Raw genomic sequence first — 24186 nt, 5'->3', positions numbered from 1 at the left:
ACACCAGCTCCTCTGTCACTTTTACCTCACGCCTGAAAGGCTATAGAAACGAAACCCGGAAGTTTTGTGAGAAAGCTATTAGGACTGCAGCCTTTGGATCGACAAACCCCACCCCTCCCCGCTTCGGCAGATGGTTGCTATGGGGACTGCCGAACCGAGGAGCGCGGATTGGCTGAGGGGCGGAGCCAGTTCGTTCGAGGGCGGGCTGTGCGAGGAGTTTCAAGATGGCCGCGATGTAAACAAGTGCGGGGGGTAAGTGAGGCGAGAAGAGTGAGGCTGCGGCGGCGGTTCTTCTCCGGCCTGTAGGACGTTATTGGGGCAGAGTTTTTGAGGGGAGGCCGGGGGAGCTTTCCTCCTCAGGTTGGCGGAGGGAGGCTGTGAGCTCTTCCTCTCTCCAGTCGCAGGTTTACGCGCTTTGTAGGAAGTCCCATAGAGTTCAGTAGGGCTTGCTCCCAGGTAAGGTGGGCGATTGTGAAGCTTGCCTTGCTCACGAGTAGTAGGTTGCCAATAAAACGGGTGCTTTTTTCTCCCATGCCAGTCCCTTTTCTGCCCGCGTTCAGTTGCACTTTAATGACAAGGCAGTGCAAATCGCCAGCACCGAAGATCGCGCCAGGCAGGAGGAGCCCCATAACCGCACCTGCCCTTCTCGAAGGTAGCTTTGTGCTTTTATCTCCAGCCGTGTACAAAGGGCGTGGAAACTCGTGAATCGATCGCCACAGTCTTAACCGGGCTCCTAGGAGATTAACGTATTTCACAGGACTGCAGAGAGAGGTGCTGCATAGAAGATGCAACTCTGAGCTGTGCCTGTTAGATAGGAGATGGGGAATCTGCTCCTCCAGATGTTTAGTATTTATTTATTGAATTTATATACCGCCCTATACTTGGGGATCTCAGGGCAGTTCACAGAATAAAATCAAGATATAAAACCACAAAATACCTAATAAAACTAAAAACAACCCAATCTCCCGCCCCGCACCCAACCCTTCCCCCCACATTTTAAAAGGGCATAGGATGTCAATCAGATCAACCAAAGGCCTGGTTAAAAAGGAATGTTTTTGCCAGACGCCTAAAGGTTTATAATGAAGGTGCCAGGCGAACTTCTCTGGGGAGAGCATTCCACAGATGGGGAGCCACTGCAGAGAAGGCCCGTTCTCATGTTGCCACCCTCCGGACCTCTTGAGGAGGAGGCACACGAAGGAGGATGTTGGGACTAGCATGGCCAAGGCTCAAGGATGGTGAGAGCTGCAGCCCAGCTACATCTGGAATGTTAATAATAATAATTTTTATTTATACCCCGCCCTCCCCAGCCAAGGCCAGGCTCAGAGCGGCTTACAAGCAATAATAAAAACAAGTTGAATGATTACAACTTAAAAACAAAATTAAAATACAACATTAAAATAATGAAACATTAAAATATTAAAATGTAGCCTCATCGCAGGAGGAGAAGGAAAAGAAAAAAAGAAAGAGGGAGGGAATCAAATTGGCTCCAAGCCAAAGGCTAGGTGGAAGAACTCTGTCTTACAGGCCCTGCGGAAAGAAATCAGATCTTGCAGTGCCCTGGTCTTATGAGACAGAGTGTTCCACCAGGCCAGAGCCAGAGTTGAAAAGGCCCTGGCTCTGGTTGAAGCTAATCTAACTTCCTTAGGGCCCATGACCACTAGGGTGTTGCTATTTATGGACCTTGAGGCTCTCCGTGGGGCATACCGGGAGAGGCGGTCCCGTAGGTACGCGGGTCCTAGGCCGTGAAGGGCTTTAAAGGTCAAAGGCAGCACCTTAAATCTGACCCTGTACTCCACTGGGAGTCAGTGCAGCTTGAAAAGCACTGGGTGAATATGCTCCCATGGCAGAGACCCCGTGAGGAGCCTTGCTGCAGCATTCTGCACCCGCTGGAGTTTCTGGGTCAGCTTCAAGGGCAGCCCTGCGTAGAGCGAATTACAGTAGTCAAGCCTGGAGGTGACCGTCGCATGGCCAGGTCGGGTTAAGAGGTTCCCCCACCCCGGATTAGGCCAAGGTTAGATGCTGAATCTATGGCAGGAAATGTATTTATTTTATTTTATTTTGCAAGTTTTAAAGAACAGCTAGTTTTTACAGCTGCATTCTTAAGCATAAAATCCTGACCTATAGCTGGGGAACTCTGAAGTTCAGAGAGATACAGCTTGACATGGATCAGGGAAAATAAGCATACAGAGGACAGTAACTCAGCTACAGTCCTAACCTCATTTACCTGGGAGTAAATCCCATTGAATTCTGAGTTAGAAAATGGTCATGATTTGTCTGTTAGTTTAAGTACAGCTCCTTCAGCAAGAAAACCAGGCCCTGTGTGTTTTTATTGAGAAGTGAGCCTTGCTGGCTTCAGTAGGCCTTACTCCTAAGGAATGGTGTACAGTATATGATTGCACAGAATCCAACATATTAAGACATAGTAGAGAGTAATATGAACTTCAAACAGCACAGATATCCACGTATACTTCCAGCATTTTACAGATACAAATTAGAATACTCCTGAATATAAGTGTGTGACACCAGAGACTGAGAATCTGCAGCAGAGTGCCTTTCCATTATAGGAAATAAAAACATAAACATGGTGTTTATTCTGTTTATTTCATAAAATTTATATAGTGCTTGATTGTTAGCACCCTCAAAGTCATTTACAAAAAGATAAAATGAGAAAATCAAGAAAAAATTGCATGCAGCAGAAGTGGAAAATGCAAAATCTGTGTTGGGGATTATTAGGAAATGGAATGAATATAACTGGTTTATCATATCTACTGTTGATGACCTTCATTTGATGCCAAGTAGAGTGGCCCCTGCAACCTGCCATTCTTCACAGAGTTGGCATCTTGATAGAACCGAAGGGAGAAGCCACCAAGAAGCCCAGGGAAGGCTGCTGTGTAGACAGTGGCCTGACTTATGAAAGGCACCTGAGAATGGGCAGTCCCCAGACATCTAATGGAAAAAATGAGGGCCATTTGTACTATGCACAGCTTTGTGCTCTGTTTTTAAGGCTGGGGTGGGTGGCTGCTCACCCAATCTCGAAAAACATATCCAAATGAAGAAAGTTTAAAGCATCTGATCTAATCCTGGGGTCCCCAGTGCTGCACCAGTGGGCAGTCTCAGGTCATTACTATAAGTATATTTGACTTATGGGTCTTTTCTTTTGCCCTTACACATGTTCCACTGTCCATCCCCCCCCCCCTTAGTATCACAGTTTTGGATTATGGCTGCCAGACCCTGCCAAAACACATCATCATAATATACATATAAAACCACTGCTCAGTGTAGTTGCATAAACTGCCTGTTTGATAAACAGTAAGATGTTGGACATTAATTCTAATAAGCCTGTGTAAGCCACTTAAAAATTTTTGTAATATTGTATTTTTCTAATTCTCTTTTTATGTCCAAAGGATTTGTTTTCACATTCTGTTTCCTTGGATCTTAGAAAATCTGAATTCACTTTGACATTGATGAATGAATAGTTAAGAAGTAAGATGCACAAGAAGTTCTGACTCTGTTTTCATTGCTGCTGAAGAGACAGCGAAAGCCCTAAAGACATTTTAAATAACTTTGTTAAAGATTTTTCCACAGTGATAATGTGTATGTTATCTTTCATTATGTCCCTAGAGATGTGGAGTGGACTGTTACCTCCTGGTGTGAATGAAAGTGATGTTGACACAAGTTCTGAAGATGAAGGAACATGGGATGGGCCTGGGCCTGAGTCCATCTTAAAAGAAAAAAGAGAACAAAAGGATTTGAAAGGCATTCTGTCTTCTAGCTCTGAGATTCGGGAACCTGAAAGCATCACTGAAGGCAATCCTTTTACAGCAGTGGCAGATGAAGGACAGGAATTCCAAACATGTCCTTCTGGAGTTTCATTAGATATGTGGAAAGTAGGTATGATTACAACTCTGCACATGACTGATACTGTGTTTGGTGTAGTAGCTCTTGTAGCTGATGTTTACGTAGGTAATCATTTTTGAAAGAACAGGTTGAAACAAGAAGTAAAATTCTGTTAAATGGAACACAGTCTCCATCTTAAACTGTTCACCTATGGAGAAGAAACTTCTGGGTTTTGTTTTAATATCATTGTCCAAAAGGTTGCTCACTTAAATAGGAATGGAGGGAGGTGTGATTATTTCTCAGGATGTGTGCTGGTGTTACCATTGTTTATCAAGTTCTGGTTTTGTGTCTGGAGATCATGGAATCAAACTTGAGGCTTGATTTAGTAAGCAGGTTTGGCTACTGTCTGTTGATCTTTATCAAAGTTTCCTAAAATGCACACTCTGCCTTCTCTTTTGCTATATCTTCTAGCAATTATAACCTGACCATCCTTGAGTACTCGTACTTTATTTTTCAACGTATCCTTGCCATTTTGGACCTTTGAATGCAGCTTGCTTCTATTGGGAGTGTTTTATACAGTAGATTTCTGAAATAAGTTGATTTTGTACATTCAGTGACTTCACTGTAAAAGCAAACAAAAGAACATAGTGTTTCTCAGTATGTGTTTTTCTCTTTCAACAGAAATTTCAGAGCCTGCAAAAGAAAAACTTTGAAATGAAAATCCAAGTCAGTCAGAGTGACAGGAGGGGAAAGAGAAAGCGTTCCAGAAAAGGTGTTCTGCTTAATTAACAGAAGTCTTGGGAAATGTTGTTGTTTAATAGCTGAAAACATTGTGCTTAATTGAGTCCAAAAATGGTTAAAGCACGGATTAGGTGGTGGTAGTGACAACGCATACATTGTGGAATATTGAACTTGAGGATTTTTCTATAATTTGGTTGTGATTCAGAGGTATAAAACATAAATAACATTATTTGTTATGATCAGGATCCAGAGAACACAACTAGTTCCAGGTATCCAAAGGACACCTTTCCAGAACAGCAGCGCACATGCCACAAGCAGATTATTAAATCTGAGAGCAATTTTAAAAGCAGTTTGTAGTAAGGCAGGAGGGACTATACTTCAAAGAAAATGCCAAAGGCCTTTGGGCATGTCAGAAATAGCTCTTTGAATCTTGGCCCATTTATGTAGTGCTGCTGTACAGTGTTTGTCATTTATTCTTTCTGCGACCGCATTACATAGGTCATTCTAGTTTTATTGGAGAACCAAAGCGAGAGAGAGTGACTTGCCCACAGACTCCCAGTTGACTGAGCAGGGATTTAATTTCAAGTTTGGGTCTTGTACACTACTCCTAATTAAACCCCAGTGGTTCTCATGTGTATTTTTATTCTTAGGCAATTCAGCATTTTAATTATTAATGCTTTTTCAGGGTGGCATTTGAACTAGCACTTAGGTTTTTGTAGATTACTATGTGATTCAGCTCTCCAAACCTCTGTGCCCAAACCATCCTAGTAAGCTTAGTTGTCTCCTTCATAATTATTCTCTGTGGGAAAACTGGTTTATGCTCACATCTTGCCCCTTTGAAATCATACCTCTATGCATTAAAAAGCGCTCTGTTGGAGGAACTAGGCAGCAGCATGATGGCAGAATTGATGCACTGATTGGGGAAAGAAAGAAACTTAGTCCATGTACCACCACCACCACCAGGGAGGTGTCTTTGGGTTAGGGCTGTTACACTGAGACATGTTTAACTGAAGCCAGTAGAACTGACTTCTATGTAAATCATTTGGACCTGAGTATGAAGGGGTTGTATAGATCAGTAAGAATAACATCAAATAGTTATTTTGTACCACAGTAACAATAACATCAAATAGCTATTTTGTACCACAGTAACAATAACATCAAATAGTTATTTTGTACCACAATAACTATGCATGTAAGTTCCACAGTTGACTAGAGCTTATTCTCAGTTGTGTATGCTTTGGATATCTATTTAAGATACAGTGGTACCTTGGTTGTTGAACTTAATCCATTCTGGGAGCTTCCTACACTCAATCGGAAGCTGCGGAAACTGCGTCTGGAGTCTGGCTTCCAAAAAACGTTCACAAACCAGAACACTTACTTCTGGGTTTGCAGCGTTTGGGAGCTGATTTGTTTGGGAGCCAAGCCGTTCAACAACCAAGGTACCACTGTACAATGAGAATAGTACAGTCTCAATCCAGTCTGATGCAGTTGTATCGGGGGATTCCAGTGGATTATAAGACAATCCTGTTCTCCTCCCCTCCCTCCACAGCATGCACGTACAGCTACTCAGACCAAACCATTTGTTATATGCATATTGGAGGTGTGTATAGACCTCCAATTCCTTGTAAAATCAGACACATTCCAGCACATTGCTATGGATGTATGTGCACCTTTGTAGAAAAGGGGGAAATGAGATTATATTGTGCTCTGTGACAGGGGTGACCGTCCAGCCCCCTGGGGGGGGGGGGAGGCATCAGCTATTTTTTCTGATCTTAGTGAACATTCTTGCTACTTGCCACTGTGCTAGAACCACTGTTCGCTGTAAAAAGAATTTTGTGGGTGTTACCAGAAGTGCATAGAATAGTTGCTGCACTGCCTCTTCCTTACTGAGTGCACTTCCACCACACTTACCTCTGCCTATTAACCTCTGCCCATGGTGCTTCCTGTAGCTTTGCTCCCAAAGAGATGTGATCTCTGACTGGAGCAGCCAAAGCATGAAATGACAGGAAGCCAATCAGATATGAGCTGTGATGGGAGCAGCCAAAAGCCAACAGCAGAGGGAGAGCCAGAGGTTGCCTGAAGCAGTAAGCAGAGGGGGAATTTGTGAAAGACTGCCTGTTTAGAAATGTTGCAATATTGATTCCAGAGACACTCTCCTTATGTGAAAATATGAGATCATTCCATCAGACTGTGTGAGAAAATTAATGATTTGGCAGATGGTAATAGTTGTATTGGAATTTGTTTTCTGTTCATCAGCAATTGATGAGACAACTGACATAGCCAACACTGGCCAGTGGCAATTTTGTGCATGGAAATCTCATCAGATTTTGAAACTAGAGAGGACTTGCTCGCTTTGTGGCAGCAATGAATGATGCTGCCAAAGGAGAAGATACCTTTCAGAAAGTTATGTCTGCAGTCCAACAGATGGAAGCTGATGTTTAACAACCTTAGTGGCCTTGCCACAGATAGATCACTAACCATGGCGAGAACCCAGAAAGGATTGTTTGCCCTTATTAAGAAAGTAATATAGTGCTATAGTGGTGACACAGGTGAGTTAATTATGTGTCACTTAATTACCCACTAGGAGAACCTGTGCACAAAACTTGCATCTGAGATGTGTGATAACAACAGTTGTTTCATGTATTAAATTTACTAAAAGTCAGGGTGAACAGGAATTTATAACAAATACAATAACTTAAAGTACTTTCTTTCTTCAGGTAAATTAAAAAAGAAAAACGAAGAAACAACGGAAAGGTATTTAAGAACTTTCTGTGATTTTAAATTTATTTTACAAGTATAATGAAAGAAACATAACATTAAGTTGCAGTGAATTTTACTTACTTTTGTGCCTTCAGTATATGAGGGATTATGGCCTATCTAATGAAAATATATGTACATACTTATATTTAGTGATATCAGGCTAGACTTCCTTAGGTAAGATGCCCTTGTATATCAGAAGTACAAAAGTAAAAAATCTTGATTACAATCTAACTGTGTAAAAAATTCAAAATATCAAATGTGTAGAAGCAGCGTTTTATTCTAAATATGTTCTTTAAAAGGATGTTTTAATGCATGTTTCAATAATGTGTGTTTCTTTTCAAATGAAATAATAATCTCCTGAAAATGTTTTTTCCCCCTTTGTAGCCCACAATCCATAAAAGAAAGCCCGTTGGAAGAGCTTACTAAGTATTTTGGAATCAATGATAGGTTTAAATCAATTTCAAGCAAGGAAGCCCCTCCAAAGGTGACTTACTATACCAAACTCCTAACTTTAATATGTATACTTTGTTATTTTCTGAATAAAAAAATAGGCATAACTTACTCATACGTTTGATATGCTTTCTTCCAAAGTTACTTTCTGAAGAGCATTTCTCTCTTTCTCTGGAATGTTATATTTGTCACTTGTGTTTTCCAAGCAATTGTTCACAACAAGCAAATACAATGGTACCTTGGTTTACAACTCTAATCTGTTCCGGAGGTCCGGTTGTAAACCAAAACAGGTTGTAACCCAAAGCGCGCTTTTGCCAGTGGGTCCTCCCCCCCAAAATTGGTTGTAATCCAAAAAAAGGGACACACACTTCTGGGTTTGACGTGGTTGTAATCTAAAACAGTTGTAATCCAAAGCGGTTGCAAACCAAGGTACCACTGTATCACAAAACACTTTTAAAAAAATGTTCCTCATTATGGTATTTGTCCAGCTGCTGGAGTTGATGTCTACCTTACAACTGCACCCTCTGGCCTGAAAACCTTTGTTTCCCAATCCTAGATTACGTGAGACACTGTGGTTACTATATCTAAAGACTGAGCCTGCGGTGTTTCATAGATGCGCTTCAGACGTACTGTAGAGGAGATGTTGGTGTTGCTTTAAGTATTTGTGAGTCAACCAAGATTCAGACTGAAATTACAGAAAAGTAGAAAGATCTCCATCTTCATACAAAAGAACCCAATATTTTTTCCTTACAGAATAGTCCTTTAGAGTGCTATCTTATAAATGCCTCCTCACAAATAAGTCCCATTTAGTTAAATGGAGCTTGCTCCCAGAGAAATGGATATAATATTGAAATCAATGGGACTAAGGCATGCTTAACTTCCTCTCGATCCAGCCCATCTATGGCCAAAGACCTTTGTTCCATTTGGTGTGTTTGGAATAGGAGTGTAATGAGTCACGCTGCCCTGGTAATAAATAACACTTTATTTTCTGCTAGCCTTACATTATTTGTGTTGCATCTTACAAAAGCCCTAGAATGTTTATCAGTAACAAATTATTTGTTTTCTGCTAGCAATAGATAACAAAACAGATGGAGTGACTAGCAAATGTATGTAAAAATAAATGTAAGCAAACTGAGATGCAGTGAATATCTTCTTAATTGGAAGATGACATTCTTCTAGTAAAGTCTTGACACATCAACTTGTAATCAGCATTCTAGTTCCTTCCCCTCCCCTCAGATATATTACAAATAGAGTGTTCAAGAAAGATGAACCTAGAGTTTCAGGGCAGAAATCTATTACATTATTATTATTGCATTCATTAGTGGGCCTTCATTTGTAAATGTTAACTCAAGACAAGTTAGGATTTGCCTGTGTTATTAAGGCTCATTCTTATTGCTTGTTTTTAGAGATTAAAAATGTAGTCCTCTCTTCCTTTATAGTTGACAATTTGCAGGCTTGAATTCAGTAATATGGTAAAATAGTGAAGTGACAGCATGCCAGAATTCGTTTTTTGGACAAAGATAAGATCTAAGAATTGTGAAGACGCAGTGGTAATTGGCATTCTTCATATATTTGACACATACACATATTCAGGGAAGCTCCAGGGATGGAACAGATAAGTCAGATATTGAGATAAAATTTTATTGTGACAGGCGTAAACTAGCCCATGTAATTTTTTTAAAGTGCTGTATTTATCCAACACATAAGGTGGAACTAATACAATGATTTCTTCTCAAACAACCATTCTGTGAATATCTATGTACTTTAAACTACTTTCCAAATACATCCTGTATGCGATTTGTTACACACAGAAATTACAGCTCTGCAAGTGAATATGGTTTTGTACATATTGTGATACATTTCTCCTGAACATGTTTTTGCAATGTCCAGTTGATATTCTACTGGGAACTTTCCTTTTTGTCTTGATATTTCTTCCAGTCTGGCCTTGAAATCAGCATAGACAGATCTTTGGCTGAAGGAGATATTGCACAAGCCGAGGAACTAAGTGATAGATTAGCGACTCGAGAGGTAGGTTGAGCTTTTTCGAATATCTTCACACAAGTCTTATAATGTGGATTAAAATATGGTTATAGGATTGTTTCTGTTTCCTAATCCTTTACTTCTATTTAGGCAGCCCTTTTTTCAGCTATAGTATATGGGGGAAGGGGATTCTTTGAGAAATGTTATGAATATAGAATGTTGTTGGGACAGACATCAGAAGTCATTCAGGGGTAAAATAAACCATGGAAACATACCCAGAAAGTAACCATCTCTGTGGGGCTTCACAGTTATTTTTATGTGACAGCAGGTCCTCACGCCTGCTGTTGCTGCTATTACATTTTAAAACTCCTCCTCCAGGGGGTTCAGGACAGCATACATAGTTCTCTCCCTTCCACCAGCCATTTTATACCCACAGCAACTGTGCATAGCTGAGAGATAGTGAATGACCCTGAGTTACCCAGTGAACTCTATGGCTGAGTAGGGGGGTTTGAACCCAGGCCTCCACACTGTTAGTTCAAAATTTCACGTGCCTTTGAATAAATTGCTGTTAATACTCAAAGAGAAGGATTAAAAAGTATGACACGTGGTATGGGAACTGCCATTAGAAAGTGTAGGGAGGACAATACCACTGACCTGTACATAAAGGCCAATTGATGCAGCAGTCCTGAAAGACCTACATTGGCTCCCAGTATGTTTCCGAGCACAATTCAAAGTGTTGGTGCTGACCTTTAAAGCCCTAAACAGCCTCGGCCCAGTATACCTGAAGGAGCGTCTCCACCCCCATCGTTCAGCCCAGACACTGAGATCCAGCTCTGAGGGCCTTCTGACAGTTCCCTCACAGCAAGACGTAATTTTACAGGGAACCAGGCAGAGGGCCTTCTCGGTAGTGGTGCCTGTCCTGTGGAACACCCTCCCACCAGATGTCAAGGAAATAAACAACTATCTGACTTTGAGAAGACATCTGAAGGCAGCCCTGTTTAGGGAAGTTTTAAATGTCTGATCTTTTATTGTGTTTTTAATATCCTGTTGGAAGCCGCCCAGAGTAGCTGAGGAGGCCCGTCCAGATGGGCTGGGTATAAGCAAAGTGTTTTGGGGGTTTTTTTGGACTGTATTGATTCAGGGTGCAAACGCGGAGTTTCTATAATGGTCTTACATAGGACAAAAAATGCTCATAGGTTTAGAAAAAGAAAGATCAGTTCATCTGTTGACAATCTATTTTTTCTGTTTGCAAGGAGCATTTTTAGAGGAGACCATTTAGTGCCCCATTGGTGATCTGGCGTGATGTGGTCCAGGAAAAGCTTTACGTTTAATGCAATTCATTTTATAAAACTGATCCTAGTTTGCTGCATTTAGATTGCAATTAATTTCTTACACCCTAGCAAATAATTGTATGTTTAAAAGCTTACGGCAACCATTCACAAAAAGGTTAAGCTCAATTAAGCTGCTTTAAAATGAGTGGAACCTAAGCAATTTCTCCAGCTGCCCCCTTTGTGAAGAAGAAACATGGCCAGTGCTGTAACACATACTATTGCTTCCCCATAATAATGTGTAGCAACATGTTTCAAGTTGGGATTCTATTTCTGGACATCAATGTGTGAGAGAGATAAAAAAAAGTTTCAGGGTTTAGCTTAAAACAGCAACCCTATATATTAAACTTGTGCTATGAGCTCCTTTCCTCAGGGAAGGTTGCCTTTCTTTCCATTTTTTAAAAAATAATTCTGTAGTTATGAGAATACATAAGAGTTATGTTGGATCAGATTGGCATTCTGTTCCCACAGTGACTAACCAGATGTCTAGGAAAAACAAACAGGACCTGCACTGGAGGTAATTCTAAAAAGACAATAGAAACAGCACCTGATAAGTAATGGGAGGACATTTGAAAGGGTAGGTGCCACCATGTGAAACCCTCAATTCTGACATCGTGCAGAGCAGACCTTATGAGATGGTATCTGCAGGATGTCTTCTACAGAACACAGTGACCTGTGTATCCTGGACCTAAGATGTATATGCTGTTGTACACTATTACCAGCACCTTGAATTTAGCCTGGTATCTAATTGAGAGGCAGTGCAACTATTTCAGCAGCTGTCTATCATGGTGATATTCTGGACAGTGAGCAGCCAAGCAGACACATACGTATTTGTACTACCTGTAGCTTGCAGGTCAACTTCAAGGTTACCAGCACATGGAAAAAAACATTGGTCATGCTATCCCAGTCCATAAACAACCATGACTGCTTTACCACCCAAAGCTGGCACAAGGAACTCCTAGCCACTGAGGTCACCTGGGTGAATAGTAACAGGTGGATCCAGAAACATCATCACAGCATGTTTCTGCTCCTTCAGGGGGAATATGACCCCATCCAAAGCAGGTGGTTGACCAGTTATCCAGGCTTGGGAACTGTTTGCCCATAGTGCCACCATCCTGCTAGTATTCAGTCAGTTGGTTATCTTTCATCCAACCCACCACTAAGTCCAGGCACTGGTCTAGCTCTCACATGGTATTTCCTAATTCAGATGTTAGAAATAAATAGAGCTGGGTATCATCAGACTAATAATACTTCACCCCAGTAGTTAGAGCTGGCTCACATTTAATGCTTGACTCTTGGAGTTTGTGCAGTAAAAGGAACTGACTTTTCACTACTGGGTTCACTGAGCTTGAGCATTGATGTGTGAAGAGCTAGTTCTTCTTTCCTTACCATACACCAAAGTTCCTAAATTTTAGGAATATACTCATATGTCTTTAATATGTCCTTAATATGTTAAATTAAGGGCATTTGACTATATTTATTTCACACTGTCTAAGTCCACCATGGAAACAGATACTATAGGTGCCAATGACAAAGGGTAATTTAAAACTAGAAGAGATCACCCATTTTTATTTTCACACTAAATGAAAACCTGGGCTGACCCGTATTTGTGGGTACAGCTGTTTAACAGTGTGATGGAACAGTGTTCAATGGATGAGTGTTCTTTGGAAATCAGGTGTATAGGTTTTTAATCAGTGGTATTTTCTTTTTCAAGAAGCAGTAACTGGAACCTGCTGATAAAGCCTTTGCTTTGAGGCACAGATCCCAGAGTCCTTAAAGCTGTTTCCTCCCTTAATAAGTGAAACTAATTTTTGATGTATAACATTTATAAGCCTGTGAAACTGATAGAACAGCATCAGTATTGGGGAGGGGGAGGAGAGCCAAAAATAAAAAAGATGGCTAAGAAGAGGCTATGAAAACATGCTTTTAAAAGCTAGGGAATGCCAAAACGTAGTCGTCTATCATTCTCTCACAGAGAGAACCAATTTTTATAGAATGGGGTTGCCTCAAATAAAAAAGGGTTGTAAAGAATGTACATAATCTAGAGCCAGGCAGTGTAGAATGAGCAATATATTTTTTTGAGATATGGGCAATTATTTGGCTCTCTGCAATGGGGCACTTGTTGCAGTTGTATTTGGGTGCAGGCAGTTATGTTGTGGTACTGCTCTATTGTTTTTCAGGTGTTTAGTGTTCTGTTGATGGAATAGAGTATGTCAAGAAATAGTTTGATATCCTTAGGGCTGTGGGTATCTGCCTGCAGACACTTGGAAGAGTCTTAACTGTAAACTGTAAACTTCTCTCGGGACCTTCTGGTATCATCTTGAATTGTTTTGCTAATTTCTATTTCTCCCTGAGATTATAGGATCACGGTGGACTTGGTTAGACTATCTGGTACACAGGCAGCAACCATTTTAGGCACGTCAAATTTATGCCCAATCACTGATGCATGAGTCCTTTTGGACCCAGGTGAGAGGTGGCAGAACGGTGTGGGGCATCCTTGTACATGCTCTGCTGTCACCTGTGGGGGCCTGGGACAGAACTGCCATGTGAAATAACCGCCACCTGCAGTGTTGTCAGTGCCTAGTTATAACATGGATTATATTGTATGAGACTTGATTGCACCTGTTTGTGCTGGTAGAAATTTCAGTCATGTTCACAAAGCAAGGGGGCAAGGTTACTGTCAGATTCATTGATGTTTCCATGTATGCCTCCAACATCAATAGAATGAAATGGTGGTAGCAGTTAATGAGGGACTTCATCAACAGCTGTGCAAAAATCTTGGTATATAATTCCCTCTAGCTTGTCCCTGTTCTCATGTTTGATGACACTCTCAAAGAACTCTAAATGGTTGGTGAAACAAGACCCTTTGGAGAATCCATTCTGATAATAATAATAATAATAATAATAATAATAATAATAATAATTCTATTCTGATTATTCCGCATTAAGGCTTGTTCTTCTATATATTTGAAGATTCTAGCTTTAGTAATGCTTTCCACCAGTTTACGTGAGACAGAGTCAGAAACAGTTCTCTGAATAAAATTATCAGGTTTCCTTCATGATCAATATATTGTGAAACAGTTTCTTAAAATCCCTTACTTAAATCATAAAACAATATTCTTCAAATGTAATATGCAGGAATTCTCCCTTGAGGGTCAAGATGCACATGGTTCAGAGAACTGAGCTGGCAATGTAATTGTAATTGTTAATATTTTGTGAAAGTTGTGGGTTGTAGCCAGAAAGTCATATTCAGAGTAATAAAAATAAATGGACTTAGGTATATTGAATACAGTGGGTCTAATCTGGAGTATGACTTAGTTGGATGCAACCCAGTAGGCTTAAAACTTTGCTTTGATTTCATGTGCTGTTCTTATTTATAACGGCTTAGACTGTGCTCACACAGCATGATTTACCCAACCTCTTCATCTGTGCTGCAGCCTCAAGCAAACCCCAAAAAGCTACTCTTGAGGGTCCAGAATGACATGAGATGAGGTGTAGGGAACTGCTCAGGAAGGGGAATTGGTGGGAATTAGAGGCCACCTTAAATCTATGAAAGTGTCTTCTGCTTGTGCAAGTTCACTTTTGGATCCAAGCCAAAGTTAAGAATGCAGAATAATTAAGCTATAGCTAAATTATGTGAGGTTTCTTGTTAATCTTGGGTGTCACAGAAAACCGTACTACAAATTATTCATTTACATAATTATTCCTTTGGACGTGCTAAGAAATTTAGAATTCCTGAATTATACTGGCCATATAAAAGATACCCCATTTTGCAACTTACAGAAAGGCTTTAACAAGTTGTTATTAATCAGTGTAACTTTGATTAGTTTAAATTAAATAGATTGTTAAAGAACACTTTTACATCTCCGTGAAAACCTCCTGACTCTCTGGGCTGCTTAACAATTCATGTATTTAAATATTTTCTGAGTACTGTACAGGACTGACTATTAAATAATTTGAACACATTTTCTTTTAAGCAATATAGTCTGTGACCATTTTTTAAAAGCTTATACAGCAGCATACTTACATATCTGCTACTGATGAATTCCCCGCAGCTTAGGTCAGCAGGGCCCACCTTGAACAAATAAGTTTGGATTGGCCTCAAATCTCCTCTGCTCTATCACATTCCCAATGTCTCCCCATAACCCCTCTTCCCAAGTGCTGGGGCTGGGCAGGGAAGGTAGAGCTGCTTTCCCCAGCAGTGTCCATTGCTGCAAGGAAGCATGGAGCTACAGTTTCCATTCTTCCTGGATTATCATCCAGGCATTCAGCCGGAAGCCTCTGCTGTTGGGAAGTCTACCTGTTGGGAAGTGGCTGGGGAAACCCAGGCAGATGGGTGGGGCATTATTATTATTATTACTATTATACCTGCCACTGGTGCTATCTCCTTCATCAAAGTGAGGTCGAGAAAAAGGGGCTCCTGGTGGTGTGTATTGGCAAAGACTGATGGGAATGAATCTCTAGGAAGGCCTCCAGCAGCCAAGGTTTTTCAAGGATCCAAATGGAGCATACATAGCAGCTCAATTCCCAATACAGTGGAGCCTTGGTTCTCGAACTTAATCAGTTCCGGGAGTCCGTTCGACTCCCGAAACCATTCAAAAACCAAGGCGCGGCTTCTGATTGGCTGCAGGAGCTTTCTGCACTCAAGTGGAAGCTGTGTCAAACGTTTGGCTTCCAAAAACATTCGCCAACCAGAACACTTACTTCCAGGTTTGCGGCATTTGGGAGCTGATTTGTTCGTCAACTAAGCCATTCAAGAAGCAAGGTTCCACTGTAGTTGGAGAACTTCTCTGCTGCTCTGCTCATAAGTGACTCATGATTCACAACTTGTGTCATTTTGTATGGCAAGCTTGATAACTCAGTGTCATCACTATAACTTTAGTTTTCCTTCAGTATTTAAACTGCTGAAGAAAAATATTTTTATTAGTAGTGGTACTTTAATTCTTCTATCATTGAAATTTGAGTGGTTACTTGTTTACTATGTGTGAAAGATCTCCTGCCCGATCCACCCTCAAAATACTTAATATCAAAAGTTTTTCAGTTACCTTGTGATTTAGTTCCTTTGCTCTGTTTTGTAATAGTGCATTAAAATTAGGGCAGTAACTTAAAGAGCAAAAGGCCCTGCCATTTCTGACTTTTCCTGTGCTATCATTCCATTTGTTCACCTAGTAGTTTGGGCCCTTTAGTGTAAGAGATTTCACAAACAATAATTTGTACGTTCTTGTTTTAAATTTGTTCAGATGATTCATGATAATAAATATTATTTTAAAGTGTTCAGTCATTCCTGTACTATAGCCAAACTAGTATGTTTACTCTTCCATCATTCTAAATGTGTTCAATTGATTTTTATTGCCCTCTCTCTGATCCAGTCTGCTAATACTTAAATGAGCAGTCATTTAAAAAAAAAAAAAGGGGGGGTCACTTTTGATGATTGTGCACAGTAAGTATGTGGGTAGTGTTGTCTTCATAAGGTTTTCCTTCTGTACTTTTAAAGCCCCATTTTAAAGGGATTAATAGTTGTCAGATCCTACAGAGATCCTTATATTCAATGAACACATGGGGCAAAGTCTGGGAGTTATACCTACAGAAGACCCACTAAAAATGAATGACTGATGCTCTTTGCACAGCCTATAATTTATGTAGCAGAACAACTTCATTTCAGATTATTTTTCATAGACACAGTTAATACACTGTACAGGGAATGGATGTGTTGTTGGCCATTGCGAATAGAGTTGGCAGTTTCCAGAATCACATACAAAATGTTCAGTAATACTTTACGTGCTCAAAGAAATTAAAAATATATATTAAAAAATGTAGAACAACCATGTACAATTTAGAAATGCCTTTTAATGTTAATGTGCTGGGGGAAATAAAGACAAATACAATATATTTGTGGCTAATTCTTCTGCCTTTCTAGTGAAGGTGTTTCTGAGTTTCTCTTCAATGAGGTTGTTTTCTCTTAACCTTTAGTATATGACAGGGGTTATCACCTAGGATTATATTCATATGCTCTCTTAATTATGTATATCTTCTTTTTAACAAACCTTTAAAAAAGATTTCAGATGTTACAAGTCTAATTAAAGAGACAAAGCACAGTTTATACTGTAGATTTTTTTCTGCAGTTCAATTAATCAGCATGTTTTCTCTTTTAATTAAAACCATTTTAGTAAATTAAAGCCCACAGCAAAACACATATATAATTTGTTTGTAATTAGCTCTTAATTGGTGGTAGTTGAAGCTTAGCACCCTTGGTTTCTTTCTTCATGATTGCCATTTTATTAGCAGCCAGTCATTAATTAATCTTTTTTTCTAATTAGCTTATAAAACTGTTGATGGCACATTATTGTAAATGTGATTTTAAGTTCAAAGCTTGTTAATAAGCTTTCTTACTTAGAAGAACAGAGATAAAGAAATTGCTGAAAACAGTACTACAGTTCTTTTTTTTAAAACAGCCTTTCTTACAAGGGGACTGTGTAAAACATCTAACAGCTTATGGTTAATTTTTAATGCTGTTTCTTATGAATGGAAGAAGTTACTTGCATATAAATATTTGAATCTAAAACAAAGCTCAAATATAGGAACAGTTTTTAATGTCCATGCTATATGATGGAGTTGTCCACATATACAGTAATTTGATGATTTAATACTCCTCTATAGAAACCCAACAAAGGTATTACAAAGTATTTTGTACTAGAAGTTGAACAAATCATTGACAGAAGACCATTCTCACTTGAAAATCCACTCAATATTCTTGTTTGCTTTATATAGTTAATATACATCAGCAATGGATAACATTCCACAACATAAAAGGGGAAAATCATAGCCGCGGGCAGAACCTGAAATAACTAGATTCATATTTGATGAGAAACTGTAATATAGTATTAAAAGGCTGTTTGGTTTCTCTGATAGACCACAGGATGCTTCAAGACTTGTTAGAATAGAGATGTTCTTTTAAAACCCCTTTGGGTTTAGCCTTTTATAGAACATGCCTACATATGACATTTCTGAATCCAGCCTTGAATGTCCTAGAGAGTATGTATTTTATAATGGGCTCTTTGAAATAAATCTTTATCTTTTGGTGGACTTTCATTCCACCAGCCCAGAGGCTCAAGGTGGCACCCAAAAGGTGAAATAATGTATAAACCTAACCATCAAATATAATAATACAAAATCTTAAAAGCATTACACAGCTCAAAACAGAGGCATCAGTCATTGGTCACTAAAGACCAGCCTAAGCAAAATAGCTCTGCCTTGCTTCCGGAAGGAAGCCAGACGTACTCAGAGATGCTTCCAAGAGGAAATGAGCTCCATGGCCAGGCAGTTGCTGTGCAGACAGCTTGCTCACTTGCCCTCAATGTTCTAACTTGGCGCATGAACCATGAGAGCATCTTCAGCGGATTTCAAGGGCTATGGTGGGTTATAGATGGTTCCCCTCCAAACATTTCATCAAGCATCTCAAGATTTATTTGTTTTTTTGTAACGTTTCCTGAAGTTGCAGTAAACACATTTTGCAGCTTTTAAGATCGTCTATTTTCCTCTCTCTCCTTCAACTTTATTTACTATTTCAAACTTCAGCCGTTCCTTTGCTTCTTCTTCTTTTTTTTTAAAGGGTTTTATGATGCTGTGCAAGAAACACTAGAAAGGGATAGCTGACAAGGAAAAAATTAAAAATTGGATAAAAAGTAAATGAATAATGTCATATTACTAAAAAGATGAGAGGCTAATTTGTGCCGACTTTTTGCTAATTTTGTTCAAGCCTCAAAATGAGGAGCTGTCACCCGTTCTGTGTAGCACTGATGACAGTGCCAATGATCCATGAAATAAGCTGCCGCTGGCTTTGTTCTGATAAGAATGAACAAATCTGCACAATGTACGGCTCCCTGAATCTCATTTTCATACTTGCATGCAGGCTAAAAGAAATAAGCTGTTTGCAGGCTTGATTAATCAGACATTTGAGGGGGTTTTGTCTCTTTGATCTCTTTCGTCTCCTAGGTAACTTGCTTGACATTAATGTTGAGCTTGAGTAAAGACAATCAGGAATTGTAGACCAAACTGATATAAAAATTAAAGACCTTAGCACTTTAAGTACTTCAGTAATGGTTCCGCTTTACTTCAGAAAACATCTGTTTTCATTTAATTAAAGAACAAAAGCGAATAGCATAAATATTTTTCATAGAAACCTGTTATTCCACAAAAAAAGTTTTAAGTATGAAAATTGGTATTTCTAAAAAAAAATGTACCTTCATATGGTTTGGCAAGAGATGAGGATCCAGGTATTCTCCATGGCTATACAGGTTTTTTTTTAATGAAAAATAATGGATAGCAAGTTTGCCGTTATGCTGTATTAAGCTGCGAGAGCAAGATTTTTAAAATGATTATCTATGAACTTAAATTAGAATGAGTTTGCCCCCTAGAAAACTAACTTGATTTTAAAAGTTTGTCTCTGAAAAATGTGTACTACATTACAAGGATGAGCCATAATATCTACATTACTTCCCAATATGATTTACACACTTTAAACCTATAAAATTGAAAGGATTTTTTTTTAAAAAAAAAATGTCGCAGTGCGTTTGCTTGAGGTTATGCAGACGCTTTTACAAATCTTCCAAGTGGCTGTAAAGATGAATGCCTCAAGGGTCTAGCCAGGGCCCTGCTTTTCCAACCAGCTAAAGCCCTTATCTTAAATCCAAGCAAAGTACCATTAATCTTTTTGAAAGACCTTTTATGGCTTTTAATATATCCCAAATTAGAACATTTTACACCCTTGGTTCCTGAAATGTGGTGATAAAAAGCCTTTAGAGCTTAATTTTCCTTACTGCGTGCTCTGACCAATTTGCAGTTCTTTGTGATAATGTTTAGACACCTTAATTAAAATGCAGCAAAATATTGGATGTTCTATATGGAAAATGCTGATACTTTGACTACACAAGAAATTGTTGTATGTATTTTTATTCATGTTTTATTGCTTCTTACAACATTGTATTTTGCTGTATTATCTGATGGCCTGAAACATTTTTTAAAAAATAAATATAAAACCCATTGACCAAGATTTCAGGGGCTTCTGTTAGGAAAGGAAGTGAGGCTGTATGTGAGGGTGTGGATGGGAGGGCAGTATGCTCACACTTGAATCAGACATGGTTGTGTCTGATTTATTCACTGCAGATTTGTCCTTTAGAAGTTGCATCAATGCAGTCCTTGCACAATAACATTAAGTCTGCAAAATGGTTCTCTCCCCCGTTCTTTGCAATAGTACGGGCTGCTTTAGCCCATTCTAGAACCATGCTTTGCCAAGTCTGTGTTACTTTACTCCAAAGATATCCAAAGAGGCAGCAATCCAGAGAATTTAGCCAGGCCTTATTAGCCGGGCAAACAAGTGCAAGTTAGCTAATAGTGGGTAAGCCACATCTGCGGTTACAGTGCCTAGATCAGGGTTAGAAGCTTGCGGGCATCCTAAGTACTTGAGTGAGCTTTATAGTTGTTTAAAATGGCAGAAATTAATAAATGGGTGTTCTGGGATATAAAAGGGGGTATCGGGGCGGTTAAAAAAAATACTGCTCTTCTTAAAAAACTCTTTTAGGCTTTGCGGTGCTTTATATATTTATTTAAACGGCTTGATTGTAAGAAAACCTAAGCGGTTTCCAAAAATATAATTATATGTTATATGCTGGCAGGGTTTCAGTCATGTCAGCAAGAGTGCTGCAGCGTTATACAGTATCCACAGCTTTCGGATCAAGCACAAGCCCCACATAGAGTGCATTGTAGTAATCCAATCTTAATGCATATTCCTAGGTTGCTGTATGAATACAAATCCTGAGCCGTGATGCTAATTATCTGTGTTCTAGTTAAAACATAGTTCATTCCTTGGGCAACTTACTTTTCTCTTCCCATTAATTTCTTCATTCAGCCCTGTTTTATTTATCTTTCAAATGTCCTACTTTTTTCAGTGATGTTGCTATAATAGGGTCAGTGACTTCACCCAATTTTTGGCATAGGTTTTGTCTACCTCTCAAGATAATCTCACCAAACTCTGCTTGAGTGTTCCCGGAGTGGGGGCAGCAATCTTTGTTTATATTTGAAAGCTGGGCACCATTTTGAATCAAGATGGTGGGGGAAAATCATGACTTCACCAGATTTTTGATGTGAAGAATCCAGACTCACAAATTACACTATGTATTTTAAAATCACAATATTTTTTAGTTTCTAAAAGTTCCCAGGCACTCCCTGCTAGTATGTGTATACAATATATGGAATTAATAAATATACATATAGTCATATGTGTATACCCCACCCCACCCCGCTTCTCTCCACAATCACCTCTGTTTCCTTCCTTTGGCTCCCGCTGTCCTCTGTCATATGTCAAATGGCATTTTCAAGTTCAGAAGAAGCATGCTATAGAAAAATCAGTTGCAGGGGCACAACAGCAGTGCTGGAGAGCACTAGCTGTTGCTTTCATGTCATGTTTATGGGCTTCTCACTCTGGGAAACAGGATGCAAGACTTGATGGGTCTTTAGTCTAATCTAGCAGCACTCTTACATTATTGTGGTACATCACTGGCAACTATGTAGGTTACCCCTGAGTTTGGTTAGTAACTTGGCTGAATCATTGTCCTTCAACACATATAGAACCTCTCTTTGTGGATCAGTTGGATCGAAGCCATTGTATGTATTCCGTCAGACACTGGTTCTCCGATAACCCTGAATGAGTGGTCCTTGGATTTGTTTAGCGTAGGTTTAACTCACAGCTTAAAACTACAAGAAAAAACTAACCTGCCATGGATTTGTTATTTGTCCTCATCACACTGAACACATTTACTGAGAGAATCTGAATACTGAGATAAACTTTATTTGAATTTAATATTTCTGCTATTCAGAGTGGCTGGGGAAACCCAGCCAGATGGGCGGGGTATACATAAATCATCATCATCATCAAATACTATTTTTTCAGTTGATTTTATTTTTTATTTCTTTTTGTTGTTGATGACATCTTGTTGTTATTGTGACCAAAAAATATTTGGTTGTAGCTACCTTGTGGCCTCTAAAGGTGGAAAAGCAAAGTATAAATGTTTTATGGAAATAAAATAAAAATATCTGAAATGGTGGGGGAATCATGTAAAAACCCAAGAAAATTGAGGGGATCCTTTTTCCTATGCCTATGCAAAGCCTAGAAAGCCCTAGTGGTGTCTCCTAAGCACTCGATTTAAAAAGTATAAAGAAGGCATGAATAGTCATAACAGTATATCCATTCCTGCTCAACATCTAGAGAACATGTGCTGAAATGAAACTTCACAGCAACTTTGACTCTAATAGAACAGCTATTATGTTGTTGTTTTTACATTACCCCACCTCATTTTCAAACTGGGCCAAAACTAATTTGATTTCCCATGATTTACATCATGGTGGTTGGCTGCTAGGCAAATAATGAGCTTTTTTCCACTGAAAATCAGAACAGGCTTCACCTTCATTCCACTTGTTGCTGAACATAATGTACCCAGAAATGTTCCATAGTAGATGCAGGACAGCTGAGTCAGGTACAAATGCTAAAAATCTCTCAGACAAAGCTGCTTTGAAAGGGGTGTTCTTTTTGTCTCTCTTTAATTTCTCCTGTGAACTCACTTGCTTATGTTCTTCTCTCCTTAGCTTGGTGTGAAAATTTCCAAAGCTGTTGCTTGTCGAAATTTTGTGAAAACAAAGCAAGATGCAGAAGCTTGTCAAGAAGCCCGGAAGAAAAAGAAGCTTGCATGGGGGTGGGTCATTGGCCTTCTATATTTAAGACTAATAGAGATTCTGAGTAAAATGTTTTCTGCCTTCAGATTGGCTTCTACTAATCCTTGTTTGCTTAATTTGACCTTGGCTTTTTCCTTGAGTAGTGCATCTGCTTAATGTAGAGTCTTTACTACAGCTGATACATTATTCAAATGTTTATACTTTCCCTTTTGTGATTGCTAGAATATTAAAAATCTAGTTCCAATATAGCCATTGCTGCTAAATGAAATTTGATTGAAAACTCCCTAAAGTGTACTTTGGTAGATACTGACATACGTTTGTTTTTTTGTTTTTTTTTCAGGTTTGAAGCCAAGAAAAGATGGGAAACTAAAAGCAACATGGGATACATGTAGTTAGTTGTGTCTTGGAAGGGGTGGGGGGGTGACATTTAAATCTGAGGGGAAGTGTTTGTTAATATTGAAGATACATAAATTATGTTTTTCATTGGGTTTTATTTCCATTAGTTGTGCAGCTGGGGGAATCACCGTTGAGTAATTTAGGCTTGCATTCCATACTCTTAAGTATCTCTGGTATGTCTCGAATATACTCTCTTTCGCCCTGGAAACATATCCAATTTATTTCCTTTCAGATATTCTAAAGATTTAAATCTCTCGTTTGCCATGTAACTATTAAAATACAGTCTAGGGGGAGGGGGAAATCTATCTTAATTTTTTCAGTTATTTATTAACATCAAAAACAATCTTTATTTACAATAAAACACCGTGTTTGGAAAGCCTTGTTTTTACATAATAATGAGACCAGGCAATGATAATAGTCCCTCAAAACAAAACCGCAAGCAAATTAGCAATAACTCTCACCCCCACCACGTTTATTCAAATGTCAGTCACCTGTATGAGAGTTAAACTGGTAAATTTCATTTACTATTAAGCGAGATTGAAATATTAACTTAATGGTGATTTATAATATTTGAGTACTTTGAGCTAAAACATGGTGCCAAGAAATAATGATTTGAAGGTTTATGACAAGTCCAGAGTTTTCTGTCCCAATATGGAGTAGTTCTTTCTTGTTTAGTAGCCCTGAGGATGTTTGAGTTTCCCTCTTTCACATGGAACACTATATTTCACAAAATGAGCGTTTTCAGTACAGTAAGCTAAAGTCAACTGTAATTAGTTATATTGACAGTTAAATGTGCAGCAAAGCCTGTAAATCACTGGCCCAACAGGTTTGTACCACAAAGCCCCATAAATCAGCCCTATATTCTGTACTCGGGGACTGTTTTCGGAGGGGTTTTTGTTTAGCAAAGAGAGGAAGCAAGTATTGTCGAGACTCTTAAAGCCTCAACAAACTTTGCTATCAAACAAAGTGG

The 24186-nt window shown here is 39.2% G+C and overlaps 1 protein-coding gene across 2 annotated transcripts; it reads left to right on the top strand.

The window, feature by feature from the left end:
• The first annotated feature begins 102 nt into the window (after positions 1-102).
• On the top strand, positions 103-23504 carry FAM204A (family with sequence similarity 204 member A). Of its 2 annotated transcripts, none has more exons than XM_083441181.1 (8): positions 103-252; positions 3622-3887; positions 4519-4609; positions 7296-7332; positions 7723-7822; positions 9727-9816; positions 22734-22840; positions 23161-23504. In XM_083441181.1, the coding sequence occupies exons 2-8, from the start codon at positions 3624-3626 to the stop codon at positions 23210-23212; spliced, it is 741 nt and encodes a 246-aa protein (XP_083297307.1). In that variant the 5' UTR covers positions 103-252; positions 3622-3623; the 3' UTR covers positions 23213-23504. The 2 variants fall into 2 exon arrangements, with proteins under 2 accessions (XP_083297307.1, XP_083297306.1); XM_083441180.1 differs by lacking the exon at positions 103-252 and adding an exon at positions 561-652.
• The last annotated feature ends 682 nt before the right edge of the window (positions 23505-24186 follow it).

The sequence above is a fragment of the Podarcis tiliguerta genome (genome assembly GCF_965153285.1).
Source record: "Podarcis tiliguerta genome assembly, chromosome: 5".
NCBI classification, from domain to species: domain Eukaryota; kingdom Metazoa; phylum Chordata; class Lepidosauria; order Squamata; family Lacertidae; genus Podarcis; species Podarcis tiliguerta.
This window is presented reverse-complemented; position numbering and strand designations above follow the sequence as displayed.